This window comes from Podarcis melisellensis (assembly GCF_964234715.1).
Source record: "Podarcis melisellensis genome assembly, chromosome: 1".
In the NCBI taxonomy this organism is placed as follows: domain Eukaryota; kingdom Metazoa; phylum Chordata; class Lepidosauria; order Squamata; family Lacertidae; genus Podarcis; species Podarcis melisellensis.
Genome location: NC_138528.1, coordinates 97,944,383 through 97,964,291, shown reverse-complemented (window position 1 = coordinate 97,964,291; position 19,909 = coordinate 97,944,383). Strand labels below are relative to the sequence as shown.

General features: G+C 40.8%; 1 protein-coding gene and 1 long non-coding RNA gene across 4 annotated transcripts in view; one reads left to right on the top strand and one right to left on the bottom strand.

The window, feature by feature from the left end:
- The window catches only part of LRP1B (LDL receptor related protein 1B), a 744,879-nt gene that overhangs the window by 200,711 nt on the left and 524,259 nt on the right, over window positions 1–19,909 (top strand). For 2 of the 3 annotated variants that reach the window (XM_081928171.1, XM_081928169.1), the window contains exon 2: window positions 7,409–7,528. The exons of the other annotated variant lie outside the window; for it this stretch is intronic. In XM_081928171.1, the coding sequence (XP_081784297.1) occupies window positions 7,409–7,528 (120 nt within the window). The remainder of the gene's footprint in view (window positions 1–7,408; window positions 7,529–19,909) is intronic. 3 annotated transcript variants of the gene reach the window in all.
- Window positions 284–6,975, bottom strand: LOC309380458. The gene is made up of 3 exons (XR_014172942.1): window positions 6,889–6,975; window positions 1,966–2,223; window positions 284–462 (listed from the first exon to the last, which is right to left on the bottom strand). It is a non-coding gene; the product is annotated as an uncharacterized lncRNA (long non-coding RNA).

Genomic DNA, 19,909 nt, shown 5'->3' with positions numbered 1-19,909 from the left:
TTCTATAGCATCTCTTTTAAGTTATGAGTCCCTTTATGAAAAGAAACATTCTGGAGTATATTAAAGACAAGTTGCTTTTCCATTTGCACACAAAGCTTCATAGGTTTAGGCTTGTACATGTGTGCATATCAGATTAATTATAAGATACATTGGAGAGGCACTTCTTTTCACGTAGGGTGGACCAGTGCCATTATCCTCAGGAGTAGATCTTTGAGGGACCACAGGAACCGCCATTTTGAGTATACTTCATTGCAAAAGCAGAAGTCTACCCATGCTTCTCCAGGTGCAACCTTTCGCCATGTAGTGGAAATACAAGATAGGAGAGTTGAAGTGCGGAGTTTTCATTGACTCATAGTAAGGTGACTTGGAACCATGTGCTTCTTACTGTTTCACAATGGTCTGTGAATTTTCACTTTTTGGGAGCAATCAAGCTGGGTAGCAAAAAGAGCGCAGACGGATGATCTAAGACGAGAAAGCAGGAGGTGTCAAGAAAAGGTGGCAGATGTAGTTCTGCACACTTGGTCTGCTTAAATTCTATCAAAATCAATAGAGCTTAAGCAGCCTTTCTGTATGCAGGATTGCAGCCAGCATTCACTTTAACGATATGAAATAAGCTAATCTTAGAGCACTTTGTAAGTGATGCTAAAAATGCCTCACTTGAGAATGCAGCTGATATAGAATACAGCTATTCTTAAATAGACTATAAAGGTTTCATCCTCCCTGTACCACCTGTGCTCCCCCAAACTGGCTCTTGGATGGGGGGGGGCAGGAGAACTCCCAGACCAGCAGCACATGGGAGGAGGAGATATGAGATTATTCCATTTGACAGATGGAACTTTCATCATAGTGCAACATTGAATTTCAGCCTTTAATAGGACTTACTCCTACATAGGTAAGTGGCTGCTGGGTTGCAGCCTAGGCTTTGGGTCATGGTTGGCACTGGTGGAAAGCAACGTGTTTATGCCTCAAACAGCTGTGTGGCAGGCAGAAATTCAGCAGTTTAAGCATTTTCAGGGATGGAAATAGAATTGTGGGGAAATCTACACCAGTTCTCATTCTATCTGTCCAACATTTTGTTATATGTGTGAACCCTCTACTCCACCTGCAGAAGAGGACACAAAATTGTATACGGCACGAAATGTGTGCAAATCTGTGTGCCCTTTTGTTGAGTGAGCCAGAGGGCCTGATACACCATACTGGGGCCACAAATTCTTGTTGGCACCTCTGCACAAAAGCACATCCTGTAAAACTCAGCTATAGTACTCTACTGCAGCATACAATTGCCCTGCTCTATACAGCCTGCTATTAGTGTACCACCCAATGCGGACTGTTTTGAGTACTCCAGTGCGGCTGAAAATGGCTATAAATTAGATTGAGGCCATGCAGTTATTTGGCACACTTCATTGTATGAGTGTATAATATTCTGAAAACAAGAAGGCAGCAGTCAGGTCAAACTGTCTCTTTTATAATCTGGAGGAAACCTTTCAACTTGAGTACCATTTTACACTGTATATTTGTTGCATTTTGCCTGGCAAAATACTGCACAAGTCTACAAACCATAAAGCAGCTTGCAACTAGTGTGACATCATTCCCCAGGGAAGTCAACTTTTTTTGCTTTGACTGGAGTTTTACTTGCTAGGCAGACAGCGAGTGTGGCTGAAATAGAATTGCACCAGGTAGTGTTGTGATGTGTACTACAGATAACAGCATGATGTCATGACAATAGTGTGGAACTATCAAAGGGGAACAAATGAGAAGTGAAACTGGGTCCTGGAAATAAGGAAAGTCACAGGGCTCTCCCCTACCCAGTGTGCCTCAATGCCTAATCTCTTCTTTCAGCAAGTAGGACTCAAACAACTCCCAAAGACTCTTTGCACTAATTTGGACTTGCTTCAGTCATTTTGAATTATTTGAATGCCACAAATGCTACAGTCAATAACCTCAATTACAAAAATATAGCCCTACTTTTTGAATGAAATGACAGCAAGCATTTCTGCCTCCACCTTGACTTTCTTTCTTGCATAACAAAGGTATATTTTCCTCCTTTTCTGTGCCTCTCATTATCCTTGAAATTGGTGATAAGACAGTTCTCTGGTTTCATATATTTCTTAGCTGGTTCTTCCATTTACTGAGACATTTATGTTGCTATTCATAGGTTGCTGTCATGCATTTTTGTTCATTATTACAGGCATTAGTCTGGTTATGATGTATTTTGACTGGCAGCTGAAATCAAGGAGGAAAAACTGTATTTTATTTAAAAAAGAAAAGATAAAAGTATCAAACATAATAAAATGTAGCAGAGAAGAAAGGCCTCTACCTTAATAGTTCAGAGACTTCTGTGTCCTTCAGCTATCCTTGTTCTAATATTCTTAGAAAAATAAGTTGGAAGATACACTTTCGAACTAAATGTCTTTTCCCCAGATCTGAAATTTGGATTACTCCATCAACATCGAATGCAGCTAGTGATGCTGCAATCGTATGTGTACTTATGTGGATGAAGTGCCATTTAATTAATTGCACGCACTTGAGAGTAAATAGGATCAAGATGCAAGACTGATTTCTATTTAAAAAAACAACAACAACAAAAGACAGAGAAAGATTGTGCTTTGTCATGCATAGGTTGTTTTTGTCTAATTGGGCTTTAAGATGTAGGATAGATACCTTGCATTGTCCATCCAGTTTTGTCCTGCAAAACCTCTTGCTTGTAACTTTAAATATGAGTCAATCAATCAATCTAGTTATCTTTATTGCGGTCAAATACCAGCAAAGTTAACAACAACATAAGCTGCATCCACATAATGAAGTGGATATAATTAAACATTTCCTATAAACTGATTTGCATTAAAAATAACACTCCTTCAGCTTAAATCTGTATTCCGGAGATGAAAATCGGTACTCATTGGCTGGCCATCACTTTCGCCACTTCCTGTCTTGTTCTTGTTGCTATAAAACAGAATTTTGCAACAGGTCTTATGATATCCAGATCTTTATCAGCAAGAAGGAATTTAACATAAATTTCCTCTGAGCAGCCAGGTAATTTCCTTAATAACTGTAAAATTTGCTCTCTTTGGGTATCACAGTACAACAGGCAGTATAGAAGAACATGCCCAATGGATTCAATCGTATTAGAGTTGCATGAGCATAATCTCTGTTCAACTGAGATGTCAAAAGGCTTCTCGGCCTTTTGGCTAAGATCAAGTGTGTGTGTGTGTGTGTATATGAAGATGAATGTCATTAACTTGATATGTTAAAAATTCGGCTACGTTTGGAGAGCAAGCCCCAGACATTTTTTAAAGTTCACTTTGGAAAATACAAAGGTACCCAGGGGAAGTGCTCAAATGCTAAACTTGTTCAGAAAGTCACTCCCCTCCCCCCCAAAAAAAAGGGGGAGGGGGAAGAATAGTGGTAGTGATGATGTTATAAGCATGATTCAGTAAACGGTCATGACACTCGTATTACTGCATTCCATATACAGCTTCCAAGTTCCAATCCAGGTGTGCTACCTAGGCAGAGAATTGTATTTATTCAGTGTTATTAAGGAAGGACTACTGTTGTGCATAAGTATGGTTCAGTCCCGTTGAATACAATAAATCAATCACAACTGTGCATTTATTACATTTTTTTTAAAAAATATAGTCATTTGAAAAGATCCTATGGTATAGAGCTGCTCATACAAATCAATGAGCCCTGCGAAGAACTGACCTTTGACACTAACATTATACAAAGAGAAGACTTGCTTATTTGTTTTTATTTGTATTTCTCCAGAAGCTGGTTGGAGAAGAGCTGTAGCTTAGCCTGCAATAGCCCTAGGTTCAATTCCTTACAGGGGCGGCATGTATGGAAAGTGCCGCTTTGGCCTGCCGTCGCTGCCACCACCTACCTGCTACTGCCGCCACCACCTGCTCTGCCACCACCACGTGTCCTGACTGCATCTGCTGCTTGCAGAGAAGCAGCACAACCACCAGTGCCAATCTGGGGCAAGATTGTGCTGCTTCTAGACACAATCTTGCTCCAAATTGGGGCTGATGGTGGTGGCACTTCACCACTGGTGGGAGGGCAGGTGGGGCACCCATGGCCATGCAGCCTGGGGGGCTTCTTCCACCTGAAGCAACATCCTTGCCCTGTCTATTGCTGGGCCGGCTCTGATTTCTGGCAGCTCCAGGTAGAGGTGGGGAAGAAGCCTGCCTTAAACCTGGAGAGCCACTGCCAGCGTTTGTAGGCAGTACTGAGATACATGGACCATTCATTTGACTCGGTATATGGCAGCTTCCTATTTTCCTCTTAGGGATGTTGGGAAGATGTATAATACTACTATTAAAGGCCTTTGCAGATGTAAGGTAGCATACCACTGCAGTTTGCATGTAGCTTTATGTCGGCTCCAGGCAGACTGAGCAATTTTTATTCCGTAAACATGACAACCGGGGTTACAATTGCTCTCTGTTTTGGTTTCAGGTGTACATTTAAACAGTGGTACAATAAAACAGGAGTTTTGAACTACTTTAAACCAAACCTCCTCCATGGGATCCATAATCCCACAGTTTAATTAACAAGTAGTTTATTCTTTTACAAAGACAAGATGGCTTAAAACAACATTCGCTCCGCTTCTCAGCAGTCTAGGTTGCTTTATTATATGTGCTTACATGCAAAACATTACTTAGCTTTTCCACTGAGTCAAGAAAATAGCACACTAGGTATTCTTAATAATACAAACGGTTGATCTACGTTGAAGGAAGAAATTCACTCATTTGAATATGCCACCGCCAATGTTTTCAGGAGCTGACCTTGAAAATAGTATACTTGGATACAAAATAAAATAAATAGGGTGCTTACAACAAACTACCCCTCCTACTGTTAGTTCCTAGAGGGATAATATATAACTGTCCCTAACACTGTGGAACAATAAACAGTTTCTTTAAAGCTTTGAGACTGCTTTAGCAAGCACACCAGAGGCATTCTCTGCCCTGATTACACCAATTCTATACAGATCTGTTGTCTGAGACAACAATTAATCCCAGCGTATTTCACAACAGCTTATTAAATTGTTTAGGTTTTTAAGTTTTGTTAGTCTCTTTTACTGTTTAACTTATCTAACAAAGCAATGAATTCCTCCAGGCTCAAAAATAATCACTGTAAAAGCTAAGGGTGCCTTCAGACTTGTTCCTACTGTATTTTGTGGGAGATATGCAGGCACAGACTGGAACTTTAGGTGTGTGCATTTAAAGGGTTCTAGTGCAACAAATCCACTATAAATAACAGGCCTTTTGCAGTTTGGAAAGTATCAGGGAAATGCATTGAAAAGTGTGGAATAAAGAAATGGCTAAGGGGGAGATTTATAAACACCCCACACATAAATCAGGGTGAATACAGTGGTACCTCAGGTTAAGTACTTAATTTGTTCTGGAGGTCCGTTCTTAACCTGAAACTGTTCTTAACCCGAAACTGTTCTTAACCTGAGGCACACTTTCGCTAATGGGGCATCCTGCAGCCGCTGCACCACCGGTACGCTATTTCCATTCTCATCCTGGGGCAAAGTTCTCAACCCGAGGTACTACTTCTGGGTTAGCGGAGTTTGTAACCCAAAGCGTTTGTAACCTGAGGTACCACTGTACTGGGTGAATGCTCATCATTGTATAACCACCCTGCAGATGAACCAGAAAAAAATAACAATAAGGATGGATATAATCTCACTTCTGTGTAAGTTTTGTGCAAGCAAAGCAGGATGAATGCTCAAAAACACCTTGTCTGAAGGAGCCATTTGAATCATATACTGTGGCAAGGAGACTTCCCATTAGGTCCAGTTTGTTGAGCATCATTCATGCAGGTAGTGCCCAAGCACATAATAACAATTTATTATTGAAAAACTAAACATATCACTTTGTGATACGAGATAATTATGAGACAAGCATAGCAAAGGTAATTAAGTTTAGGGGGAAACTGTTGGCACATGATTTGAGTTTTTAAATTTAAAATTTAAATGTAGTTATTTACTGACATTTTTATCCTGTTTCTCAGTCTCATGGAAACCCAAACCACTACAATCCTGACTGACAATATAAAATATACAAAAGACAAAGAACACTTCTAGCAATTTAACACCACATCCACAATGTGCACAAAGCGAGAGACATAAGCAATCCCAGACACACAGACACCCTAAAAATATTTCAAAGGGACAATGTTTTTTAAACAAACAAACAACAACAAAGACAGGAAAAGCCTTCCTAAAAGGAAATATCTTATCTTGGGTAAAGATGACTGAGTGGGGGAAGAGCTGTAAAATACATAGGTGGTTTAACCTTCTCAGACTTGGAAAGGGGATAAATGCTGCTTTAAACTCTCCCCCATTTAGTTAAAAAAAGCTTCCTGCAAAGCAAGAACTAACACATCAGGCAGAAAGAATGTAGCTAAATTTGCCCTTTGTTTTTGAATTAACGCCCCCCCCCCCGACTATTTAATGTAATAGAACATCCCAATAACATAATTCCCCTATTACCTGAAGCAGGTGAGGTAGAATAGAAAACAGGAAGTGGCTGCAACCACTGAGAAATTTGAGTGAGTGAGGGGAGAGCTACCTATGGATGTTGGTTATCTTTGTAGGCTCACCACTAGGGAATGAGCAAAAGCACCATTAGCTAGTAGATGTGTATTTGAGTGGGGTGTTGCTGGCTACTCAGTAGTAGCATATGTACACAGGGGAGGAATGCACCACCTGTAAGCTGACTTGGTGCAGTCTGTTTTTACGCCTCAGCTTTAGGCCGCCTCGTTCTGCCGCAGGTGTAGACTAGGCCCTAGTATATCGATGGCCACTAGTCATGGTTATATGCTGCCTCCGGCATCAGAGAGACACCACACCTGTGAACACGGGGAAGAACCCCCGGAGATACTTACAGGTAATGGTGGGAATTTATCATCCCATAGTTGACAGCCAGTGATTCTGTCCACTGAATTTCCCCACTAGCAGCTTCTGGGGAAAAGTGTATGTCTTAACAGTTGCTAGGCAACCACCAAACTCACCTGAGGAGGCTGCGCCAGGACAAAGTTGAGGGGGAAATGGTTCCCACAGGTGTGGCACACAAGGCCTTTCCCCTCAGTGTTTATGTGTGGGTGATAGTAAATAAACCGTCATAATTAATTCTTATGCGGAATGACAATTTCAGCATATAAACTATACACTGTGAGGATTTGTCTAATGCATCTGATATATACCTTTTAAATGTAGGTGTAGTGTTTTATGTATTGGGTGAAAGGGTGAACAACAAATGCATTTTATGTTTTATGCATTTTTTGCATATTTGCTTAAAAGCCTCATTTCATTAGCATGTCATTTATTTCTTTTTTTTTCTTTGCCATATTTTTATTTTCAATCATCCATAAACCATTTCATTATTCACTTTTGTTTTGTTTACAGAATATTTATGTGACGTAGGCGAGTTTCTTTGCCATGATCACAGGACCTGTGTATCTCAAAACTGGCTCTGTGATGGAGAACCTGATTGCCCTGATGATTCTGATGAGTCACTAGATGTCTGTAAGTAAAAGTGAATTGCGAGTTCCTAGTTTTACTTTGAACTGTGACATTTCTGATGGTTTCGTTTAGTTATAAAAGGTGGATTCTTCATGATGTATAGACTTTTTGTAGAAACGTGCATTGAAAGAACAGAGAGGTGTTTTGTTCGTGTCTCACTTTATAATGAACAATATCATCCAAGCATATGTTCCCTATTTCCTTTCTGACCTAGTAGATTAGCTACAGAGGGCAGAAGCAAAAGGGAGAGAGAAAATAATAGTATACCAAATGTCATTTGCAACAAAAGTAGGAGGAATACGGACACCTCAAAGGAAAATGGAAAGGGAGAAAATGAAAAAGAAAGTGATAGGTGAAAGAAGTGAAGTATGAAAAATGTCAGGGAAAGCTTTAATAAAACATGTTTAATCATCATCATAAAAAAATCTTGTTTTCTCTATGGCTGAGGGCTATTTGAGTGCAGGCTTCTCCTCAGCACTCTTGAGATTAGACTAAATCTCTGTATCTTCACATTCCCTTGTTTTTAGAACTAAGAACAAAATGAGGAATTCTGATCCATGTCCTCAAGATAATCATTTCATGTAGGAGTAGCTAGTAATAAAATTGGATTATGAAGTATTGAGGTGAGTTTCGAGGGCAGAGGAGGGGGACAGGAAGTCAAAGACCACAAGATATATACACAAAAAGTTTCATGCATCAGGTGAAGGTGATACAGAATTCTATTTTCAGTAAGAAGAAAGAATGAAGACATTTCAAAGATAATATTTATATGGTCTGATTTTACTCAAGAGCAATAAATGGTCTGATTTTACTCAAGACCAGTGGGAGATTTGACTTTTTGTAGCTGACACTACATATCATGGTAGTGATGGCAGGCAAGGCGGGAAATACATTGCCCATTTTTTTTTGGGGGGGGCAGGGGTGAACACCATCCACATCCAACTCTTTATTAATCTTCATAAATTGCCAGACTAGTTAATGATGATTGGAACAATCTGATTATTAAAATGGTAGGATATGATTCAGCGAATGTAGGGCTGAAGCAAAAGGGTCAGCCACCTACTCTCTAGGTTGGTAGGTGTCAATTTTCTTGTGCTGAATTTGGGTCTATATTTTAGCTTTTTTATTAACACATGCAGCACTTAAATCTGTATTAATGGTTTCTGATTTTCCTATTCAGTAGAGTTTGTCCATCTTAAATGATGTGCCTATTTTTATCTCAGGGGAGGCATCTGCTTCCCACTCAACCAAATACGTACCTGAATATGGCATGAGCACCAAATACTCATCCTGTCCCCTTGGAAGTAAGCCCTTGATCTGAGCTGGGAAGACTACTGAATAAGAAAACGAAGACCCATGTAAATTAATACCCACAGATCTTTGATTTTGGATTCATCACTGGGAGTCCCAGCCTCTCTTTGTTCAAATGAGTCTGCTGAAATGCTCCTCTCTCTTTCCTTCCCATTTTGAACCATTGCCAGCCACGTTCTTCAGCCCCATGCTTCCTCCTTGTCCTGGGAGCACTTTTGGTGTGTGGCTCCCACTCTTGGAGTCGCAGGGAGAGGGCTGGGATTTGCTAGTTGAGCTCCTCTGTTTACCCTGGTTGGAGAATTTAGAGAGCAACTGGGGGTTGCCAGGTGGGGACACTGCTGTGGGGGGACACCATCCTTTTAAAGCCACCACTTGGCATGAGGCAGCTATTACTCAAGTGCTGATACCCCAGTGCCATTCCAGTCTGAAGGCCGAATTCTTAGCCACGAGAAATTAATGTATACTGCAATGTGTCATCTGTAGTCCTTTAAAAAATGTAATTTGCTTTACTGGGATTCTTCTTATAAAAACTCCTTTGAATATGTTTTTTTTCCCCCAAATCCTTTTTTTAAAAAGGGACTTGTGCAGTGTGTATATAGGCTGCCTTTACCCCTTGGGAGCAATAGACGTATCTTCCTAGAATAGCACTTCTCTTGTAGCGGATGACAATGGGAGCTTTCTTTTCTCTGCACCATGTGCTTTAGCTGACCAGAAAGAAAAAGGCTAAAAGTCAGCGAAGAGCTGAACAGTTAGGGAGACAATAGAGACACTAGGCAATCCCGCTGGTAGCAGGCTGGTTTCTTGTTGAGTATTTAAGGATTTTTATTATTTTTACTGCAAGTTTCCATGTTTCTAGTAGCCGTTTGCTTTTGATACTTCTCTGTTGTCTATCTGGTTGAAGATCTACATTTAGGTGTTCACTCCAATAACAGTTCCCAACATTCGAAAGCATACTTTCCTTTGTGGAGCTCTCCCCCTTGGGATATAGTGTTTTCTCCCCTGTTTTAAATTAGGCCTTAAATACCTTTTCAACTTGCTTCAAATTAATGATGTTGGGCTGGATTTTTAAACTGCCACTGCTTAGTATGTTATATTATGGGCTCTTCCAGTTGACATGTTTATTGAATCCTTATCCTGATTTACTTGTACAATACTTATACAGGGATAAGATTATATCTGGACTTTATTGAGTATTCACTTTGATTTGTTTGCACAGACGTTATAAAACAATGGACATTCATCCTGCATTCATCACAATTTGCTTATGGGATGTTTATACATTTTTTTTCATTAGTTATTTTTTTCTTCTCATGCATTTGAATACATTTCCCTGTCACTTTGTTAACTTCAAAGAGTTCATTTCTTTTTTTAGGGTGCTTTATTCCATTTTAATTTTGCAAACCTAAATTCTTAGTATGCACTTGAAAACCTCTTGCAAAACCTCCTGGCAGTCTGTGGATTCTGAGGATTGCTGGTCTGGGCTTGCGTTGTTTTATCCTGTTGTCTTTTACTTAACAGTTTATGTATCTGTGTTGTATTTTTACTTTTTTATGTTATGTTATTTATTATTGTTGTTCTTAGCTGCCTGGGAGGGCTTTTCTGGCCTGAATGGAAGTATACAAATATAAAAATAAATTGAAAAGGTGAATAGAAGCATTCTCAGTCTACTAAAAGATACATAACTATGACCCCCCGCCACCGCCCGATTCCTTTGCCTTGGCTTATTCTTTCTCATATGGACTCTTCTGCTCTGCTTTCTTTCACGTTTGTGCTGTCACACATATTTACCACTCCTTCAACCACCTGCCTCTGATATATGCCTTACATTCAGTTTCTCAGCTGTTAGCCCCTCTTTCTCCCTTCCCTCCTTCATGGCAAGAGTACATAGTCCTACATTTAGGGCTTGTGTGATGTTTTCACCAAAACCCTTTCCTTTGTCCCCTCCTTTCTTGCTTTCGCTCCAGTCTTTCCTCCCTTCTCATCTTTTCAAACATTCTTCCTAGGTCACTGCCTACCTCGTCACCTTGTCTCCAGGCTGAACTTAAATTTTAGCATCAGAAGCTACACTGTTTGTCAGCATTCTGTTGTCGACACATTCACCCACACTTTTGAACACTAGCCAATAACGCATTGCTTATGGATGACAAGCAAAAGTGAAATTTTTAGCTACATTGCGCTGTGAAGTGCTTTACAATTCATAACTCTGTTTCATAGGTTGAATTTGAACCGGCATTTCCTCCCCTGAAAGCCAGTATGCAATGAATCTGGTACGTTGCTGTTTGTCCACAGAAGGGAAAGCTACAGGATACTAGCTCTTCCATAACCCTACATGAACATGCAAGCTGTTGTTTTTAGATACAAACCTAAATTGATCCATTGTGTTAACTTTAGCAGCTTTTTTTCTGATTTCAGTGATGTCACCTGCTGTTGTTGTATTGGATAAAAAGATTTGATCTCCTGCTTCATATTTAATTGAGTGTTTTGCTGCTTTCTTTCAATATTCAATTGGTTTAGAAAAAAATTGCATTATATTTTCTATATATTCGGGCTTTCAAATTAAGAACCACCACATTATAATTCTATCTAGGCCTGTAGCTTGCTTGTGAATTAAAGCATTTCAATGTTCAAATCCAACCAGCTTGGCTGGGTACCTGAATCAATGGAGAGGCCAGACCCTCATCTGGTGCACACTGGCATCAATGCTGTGAAGTTAATGGAACTAACAGAGGATTTGGCTCATGGCATTTTTCAGTTTCACTGACAGATTAATCTAAATCTTAGCACTGAGCTGTAAGTGTGCATGATCACAGGAATGTTGCAGTATTTACATAAAATTAATTGTCTGAGCAAGCACTCAGACCAGTGAGTAATTATTCCAGTGAGTACATACGGTAACTATTTCTTCCCTCATTTTGCGACAGGACACAAAAGTGTCTCAAACACTGCCATGATCTTTCTTCCCATTTTTATTCATAGAAATATTTTTCTACATCTTGGAAGAATATTAAAAAATAACATTTCTGTATAAACATTACATATACCCATTACATATTCAGCAATAATGTGTAATAGCTAAATGTAAGTTTCCTTCTTCACCATCACTCCAAGTAACATTTCACATTTGTGCTTCTTTGCCAGCTTCCTTGCCTCTCATATTGGCTTTTGCTGAATGACAAATATTTGCCTTTGTGGGCAGACGCTGTCAGATTTTGAGTTGGAAGACTCACCAATAATCATCTGAAATGTCAAGTGGCTGAACAGCATTGTTATTTTCCATCCAAAAATCTATGTCCACAAATCTATGTCCAATCTGATGGGTACTTTTACTAAAATATTCCACTAGGTACGTTATTTAACTTGGCCAAAAGGGGAAGTAGCTTTTTTGGTGTTTTAGCCTTACATTCTAGAGAGGATGGGGGGGTTGTTTTTATTTGGAGGGGGGTCAGGGACTGTTTTGACAGTCCCAAAAACTGCTATCATATGTTTTGGGAACAGATGGTCCATAAAGGAAAAAAGGGAACTCTGGAAATGGAGCACATACATTTCTTCATGGCTCCAGTGCCAAAATTTAATACTAGGAGAAAAGGCACAGGACAAATTTTATGCAAGCACTATTGTTTTGGCAAGACAGTTTTAACTCACATCTTATCTGAAGACAGGATAAATGTTACAGGAATTTAAAACAGAAACCTGATGTTTTGAAGTACAGCAATTGAGGTTCCTGGTGCCTTTTAAAGACAAGTTCTAGGTCTGCTACCTTTCCTTAACTGTAGATCAAAATTGCCTTCCTGAGGAGCAAAAGCTGGCCTTTGGTTGCAAACCCAGAGATAAGGAAACTTTGCAGAAAGGGTTGTGACTATAGGACTTGTTGTCAGGTGACCAGGAGAAAGTGCACTAGGAAATTGGAACCGTAAAGGCAAGACACCACATGTAGGGTAAACTAGGGCCACTTTATTACAATATAGCTAAGGAACTATGGACTTCTACAGCTACATAGGGGAAAGAGACCTTGTGTGGGAAATCATCCAAAACTCTATCATAAGCCTGCTGAGTGGGTGAGTCTTCCCCGTGAGGAGTAATAAAGGTAAAGGTAAAGGTACCCCTGCCCATACGGGCCAGTCTTGACAGACTCTGGGGTTGTGCGCCCATCTCACTTAAGAGGCCAGGGGCCAGCGCTGTCCGGAGACACTTCCGGGTCACATGGCCAGTGTGACATCGCTGCTCTGGCGAGCCAGAGCTGCACACGGAAACGCCGTTTACCTTCCCGCTGGTAAGCGGTCCCTATTTATCTACTTGCACCCGGAGGTGCTTTTGAACTGCTAGGTTGGCAGGCGCTGGGACCGAGCAGCGGGAGCGCACCCCGCCACAGGGATTCGAACCGCCGACCTTTCGATCAGCAAGTCCTAGGCGCTGAGGCTTTAACCCACAGCGCCACCTGTGTCCCTATGTGAGGAGTAATAGCTGGTTTTAAATCTAACTCTTTCCCCCTGCCATGCCTCTTTGGGTGAGGAGGGTCTTTCTGATTCACACTTTCTCAGGGCTGTACAACCCCAGGTGAGTGACATAAGTTAACCCCCAAAGTGATCCATACTCCATCCCTCAGGTATCAGAGCCTGTGTGCAACTCACTGGAATCCCCAGTCACCTGAAAGTGCCTCAAAGTACTTGCCATCTAAGTCCATTTCTTTCCTTCCCACACACACCTGGCAAGTGACCAAACCAATTAAACCAACCAACTTAACACTCATTGTTAGCTGTCTTTAGCTGGCACCACAATGTGGAGTAGGAGCAAAAAAATCCGTACTCCAACCTGAAGAAAACAAATTCTACTCAACCCCAAATATGGTGACCAGTTACTCTCACATGGCATACCAGGAGGATGGGCTGGGGGGGCATATTTGATAAGAATAATGAGGAAGAGGAGGTGGGCGGCAAGGCCTTATAGGGAGCCAGTGTGGTATCGTGGTTAAGAGCGGTGGACTCGTAATCTGGTGAACCGGGTTTGTTTCCCCGCTCCTCCACATGCAGCTGCTGGGTGACCTTGGGCTAGTCACACTTCTTTGAAGTCTATCAGCCTCACTCACCTCACAGAGTGTTTGTTGTGGGGGAGGAAGGGAAAGGAGATTGTTAGCCACTTTGAGACTCCTTAACGGGAGTGAAAGGTCGGATATCAAGTACAAACAACAACAACTTCTTCTTCTTCTTCTTCTTCTTCTTCTTCTTCTTCTTCTTCTTCTTCTTCTTCTTCTTCTTCTTCTTCTTCTCTCTACCTGCTGCTCCCCTTTGCTGGAATGAGTCAGCTCTGGGATACCTGAAGTGGTTTCTTGCCAGTCTTCTCGTTTACCTGGAAATGTAGTCCTGGTCAGACCACTTTTGGAGCCAGATGGAGGAGCAGTATTGAGACTCTGTATGGGCTATATGACTTCACATGGACAAGAAGCCGCTATTGGCTCATCTTGGAATTTTTAAATGTTCCAGTGCACAGCCAGCAATGATTCAGAACAGTCAATCCCTTGAGAAAAGTGGTTTATGATGCACCCTTAGCAGAGTTGACACCAAATTTCATGAAAAAAGACATTTGACATGAATGGAGTTCTGGTTTAAATATAATGTATGAGCAATGCCAACAGAAGCTAAAATAATTTTGATAAAACTAGCAGAATGTTTCAAGAAAGTAATGTACATTATTAGAATATTTCAGTAAAGACAGGCATCTTTGGGTTTTCTTTTTAATTAATTGATTGCACACTCTTGGTGCTGCATTCCGATATCATTTGATTTCATATTTGTATGCTGCTTTTCCTAGAACTAAGTTCAGCTGCTCTCAACAATAAAGCATTAACTGTTAAAAGCAACACTTCCTATTGCAGAGAAAAATATAATGAATGAGTCAAAGCAATAAAGGTATAATAAATGCCTCAAGTAAGTGTACGTTGCTATATAGGGATAGGAGTCAAGCTAATATAAGCTTCCTCTGCTGCAAACTCTGCAGAACCTAAATGGCAATAGAAAAATGTTCAGAGCTGCTTATTTATATACTTATCCATGGTATCTGTATACCACTGCAGAAGTTCTCTGAGCCATCTAACAATAAGGAAATATAAATGAGTATTTAAAGCAGCATAAATCCAGTAAAAAGCAAAACAGCATAACTACAACAAGCTTTTTGTTTCTTCTATTCCTGCTCATAAATTTGCACAAAGTGCAATCATACCCTTGTATTAAATGCTAAAATTCTTTCCACTGCAGTTGATCAGCAAAAGCAGTTATATGATCCACTCAGGTACACTTAAGCATAAACTTTCTGCTGGCCTTTCTCAAGCAGGTGAATTTCACCCTTGAGTGTCAAAGCACTTTGCCACTACAAATAAATCAACATCCTCTCTCTGTTTTTTGGTGAGAGCAGGAGCTATGGAGGTCACTTCCCCCACCACTAAAATGCAACCACTGCAAGGAGAAATGAGAACTACTCAAATCCCTAAACGAAGCCTAGAATTGTGCAGATACAGGTCTCTGCGACTTGTCAGGTATGCTTATTCCCTGCAATTTATCTGTCTCTGGGAATAAAATGTGCAGCTGCACATTTGGAAAGGAAGGATTTAGACTGCACCTTATTCTGCATCACTAGCAAAGTATGGTCATGGGGGAACGTCAGCTTTTCTTCCACTTTAGCCATGGTTAATTATCTTATGCCTCTTTTGTTTCCAGATCAGGTTTGTAGGGAGGAAGTTAATTTAACTGAAAGCTGATGGCAGCAGTTCGCTTACTTGAATTCAATGCAAACTCCTACCTATGGTGCAAGAGAAGAATATGGCCCCTGAAGTATAGTGCCTGATGCCCAAATGTCAGGAATAATTAGATCACATTAAGGATTAATTGCTAGCTAAATTGCACTTTCTCTGCGCTAGCTTTTTAAAATGTGTGCCTATTTGAAAACTGAGCTCCAGTAACTTTTAAAAAAAAGGGGGGGGGTGAAATCCCTTTTAAAAGGCAAAACTATACTAATAATTAATACCTAGACTCAAATGGTGCTGTTCTTTTTCTCCTTTTTTTAGCCGAGGGTCAATGCTATTTTTTATGACTCAGCTACACGTTTTCAACAGTACCAGGATTTATGCTTCAGAGTATTGGTTCAACCTATGGCACCTTAACAGCATTGTAAGGAAGCATGGTTCTGTATGGCTTTCTGTATCCCTCAGGGGAACCATTCGTGTCTTTCATGCTTTTCCCCAGAGTGCAAGTGAATATTCGAGCAGATGAGTTCTTTGAGCTTTCATCCATTTGACTTTCATTCTTTTCTACTTCCTTTGTGGTTTATTCCCCTTGGCTTGTTTTTCCTGCTGCAATGGTGTCCCCTGTTCATTAAAAAAAAAATGCATTTGGAAGGGAATGGTATTGGATGGACTGTGGGGAAGAATAATGGCAGGCAAAAGTGAGACATTCCTCAACTCCTTCATCTCCTTAACACCATGAGCTGCAGGCAGAAAAGGAAGAATCAACCACCCGATAGGGATTCAGCAGGTGTGCCTGACACTGGAAGATCATTGTTAACCAGTAGTGAAACTTCCAACATTAGGAGCAGCAAGCTGTAGCATTGTATATCTTCCAGTTACGTGCTTTCTACTTCCCTGAGCAGTGAGATATTCCAAGAGAAGCAGTAACATTGGTTTGGTTTCCTTTGGAAAGAGAGATAGCCGGTGGTGTTTTGTAGCATTGCATTCATTTGCACGTATACAGGTAGGGCGTAGGTGGAGATGAGCCACTTAAGTCCACAGGAACATTTACAAAATGTCGTGGGCATCAACCCACCCCCAAACAACCAAGCCCTTGCTTGTTCTATTGGCTACAACAAAATCAGCTTCTTTCAAGCCTAATTTCGGTGAGGGAAGCCTGTGGCACCAAGGATGGCATTTGTGGATCCATGTGCACTCAGAGACAACATAATTAATAACTATGTTTGTTTATTTAGACAATTTGTATACCACTTAATTACAATCACTTGCCAACCCAAGCCTTATGCACCCCTGCAGGCTGCAAACCCACTGCCCTTCATCTGATCCCCAGAGAGGCAGTCTAATAACAATATACTTTTGCCTTCTGCTCTCAGCTCTTCTTTGCTTTTTTGGCTTCTCTCTTGAGCTCCAAAATATGCTTATTTTGTTCCTTTTCACACACTTACATGGCCCTGCAACAGCCCCTTCTCAGTCGGGGTGTGGGGTGGGGAACACAACTTCTGAACATTTGACATTACCAGATATTTTTTCATCAGAAAATCATTAGCTTAGCCTTAGCTCCTACTGAGGGCCATTAGCTTCCTTTGTCACATCCCAGACTCTAGCCAAATCCTGTCTAAATTGTGGTTATAGTCCCGCCTGCAGTAATGGAAAAGCAATTTCATCATGCTCTGTAAGTCTAAAATGTAGGAAAGCGGCTGGGTTAGGGCCAAACAAATCATAAACAATCTTTCTCTCTCTTTCTCATATGTGTGTGTGCTTTTAAAATACCATGAGGAGCAGATCCGAATTGGGAGCATGGCATGGGTCGAGAGGAGAGCTTAATTGTTTTTAATGCTAAAACCCACTCTGGGACCATAGAGCGGCAGATAGATAGATAGATAGATAGATAGATAGATAGATAGATAGATAGATAAACAGTGAACCCCATGGTTAGATTTTCAGTGGGGTCTAGCATGGAGGAAATGATTAAACTACCTACTTTAACTTGTCATGATCATGATACATATTGGTAAGTGTGTGGCTGTGGCTGTTATTTAAAAAGCAGCAAGGCAGTGGTGGGGCAAGAGAGTGATATGGTTAATAACACTTCTAGCTTTGCCGCTGGTGTTGAGTACGCCTACTGGATGCTGCTGCCCTGACATATGACACGAAACATCACAAGCCCCCTGCCCTCCCCCTTGTGCTGTCTTTAGCTTCTCACCTCCTTTATCATGTTTATTTTTCCTCTCTTCTCTTTGGAAGCTATTTGCTCACCTCTGCAGTGCTGTAGCCTACTGCCTCCTTCAATTATTCTTTTTTATTTCTCATTTCACATCCCTGCCAACGCTATCCTCTGGCTGCAAAGCTTTTCCTCCAACATTTCTATAAACTGCAGATCAGCAATGCTTCTACTGCTCTATCCATCTGCATTGCCATTGCCAAGCAGGTAAAAGTGCTCTCTTTTTTGGGAGAAGCCATAAAAGGGAGGGAGGCACTTCAAAGGAAGCAGACTTATGTATGATCTTATGGCTCCTTTAAAAAAAAAAGTGATCAGGGGAGTCCTTGGGCTTTTCCACACCAGAATAAAAATGTAGACCCTATCCTAGGGTTACCCTGAACCTATCCTGCTCTAAATGCAGGATTATTCCATTTTGGACTTTCCAAAGATAAAAAGTCTGCATTTAAGGTGGGGTGGGATAGGTCTGGGACAACACTGAGATGGAGAGGTGTCATGTGGATGTCCCTGCATTAATGGGCAGGCAGGCCGTTCCAAATTCACATTTTGGTCCTCTGTGGACAAGCCCTTAGATAGGCTTACTTGGAGTTTTAATTTTTTCTTCTGATTTGCAGAATAATGTTGCCAGGTGTGATATGATGTACCTTTAGGAGGAGGGGACCGTCAAACTGCAACGTACCACCTATTGACAGGCAATAACAGTTATATTTGATCTCCCTTCAAGCTTCAGTAGCCTAAAGTTGTGGATCTGTTGCAGTGAAGACACTGTGCCGTTCATGTGCAGATGGCATAAAGTAGGTTTATTGAAATGCAACACAGAGGCTATGCAGATATAGGTAAATAATTTTGCAAGATAATATAATTTGGTTTTATATTATTTGGGAATTCTGGAGCTGGCATCCGACTTTGGGAAATCATTAGATGCCAAACAGCTTGCTTGCGCTTTCAGCCTTCACTGTTATTTCGGTGGCTAAACAATACACCTCTCTTGTATGATACATTTTATCCCAATTAATCTAACTAAGAACTTGTGGATCCTGTTTTCTTATTTTTTAAAATTTTTTAGTAATTGATTGAAAGAGAAATAGGTTGAATGTGTCTAATTATTTCTGTAGCATCCAACTCAAACTCCTGCCCAACCACAACCCCCTCCCAAGAAAGTTACTTTCACATTTCACTGGGCAAGGAAGGGTAGGCAGCAAAAAGACACTTGCATTGTCCTCTGTACTTTCTACAAGCTAACATAACACCTTAGATCACTTAGCTGTCTCTAGAGTTTTGGCCTGCCTTTGCTGATAGTCAGGTGCTTTGCCGGATTAGTCAGATTCTTTCCCCTCACACTCTTCTGCTTCATCTGCTACACAGGAAGCATCACTCTTCTAATTCCAGCTAGACCACCAAAAGAGAATATAGGGGTGCTTTGCATCATTTGCCAGACTGTGTGTGAAAACTTAGGGCTGTCATAGAAATGAAGTTTCTGACTCTTAGCTCCCTCCTTACATGCTACACCTTTCTCTCCCACTTGATTTACATTCTTATGGGATTCTTTTCAGGAGTCTTTTGAAAGAAGCCACACTGCTCTCTGTCAGATGCCACACAATTGTATTGCAGGAAGTGAGAGAATGCACCACGGGCAGTAGGATGCTAGTGATGTCATGCCAGAGCTGCAAAGCACAAAGCTCATCCTAAAAGTCAAACCATTCAATAGGGTTATGCTGATGTAACACTAACACTTGCCTTCCTTTCTGAAATAGGGATGCTTCTCCCCCATCTGGTCCCCCCCCCCAAGTTTTGGAGTTCTGAATGGCCTGATATTCTTTCTGTAATATTGGGAATTTTCAATTGTTTTATCAATGCACAGTGAACACTGGAGATACAGAAGAGGGAGAAAAGCAGATTAACTGTATAAACCAAAAAACTGCAGAAAACTGTGCTTGCTTAAAATTCAGAATTAAGTAGAGATTTCCTAATTAAGCCAGAATTCAAGACTATTCAGGGGAAAGTGTAATTGGCGTGTGTGTGTGTGTGTGTGTGTGTGGTGGGGTCGACACATTCCTATTCTAAATTCAGAAATACATTTATATTAGTTTCTCACTTGACATCTTACGCTTGGGTAGCTTAG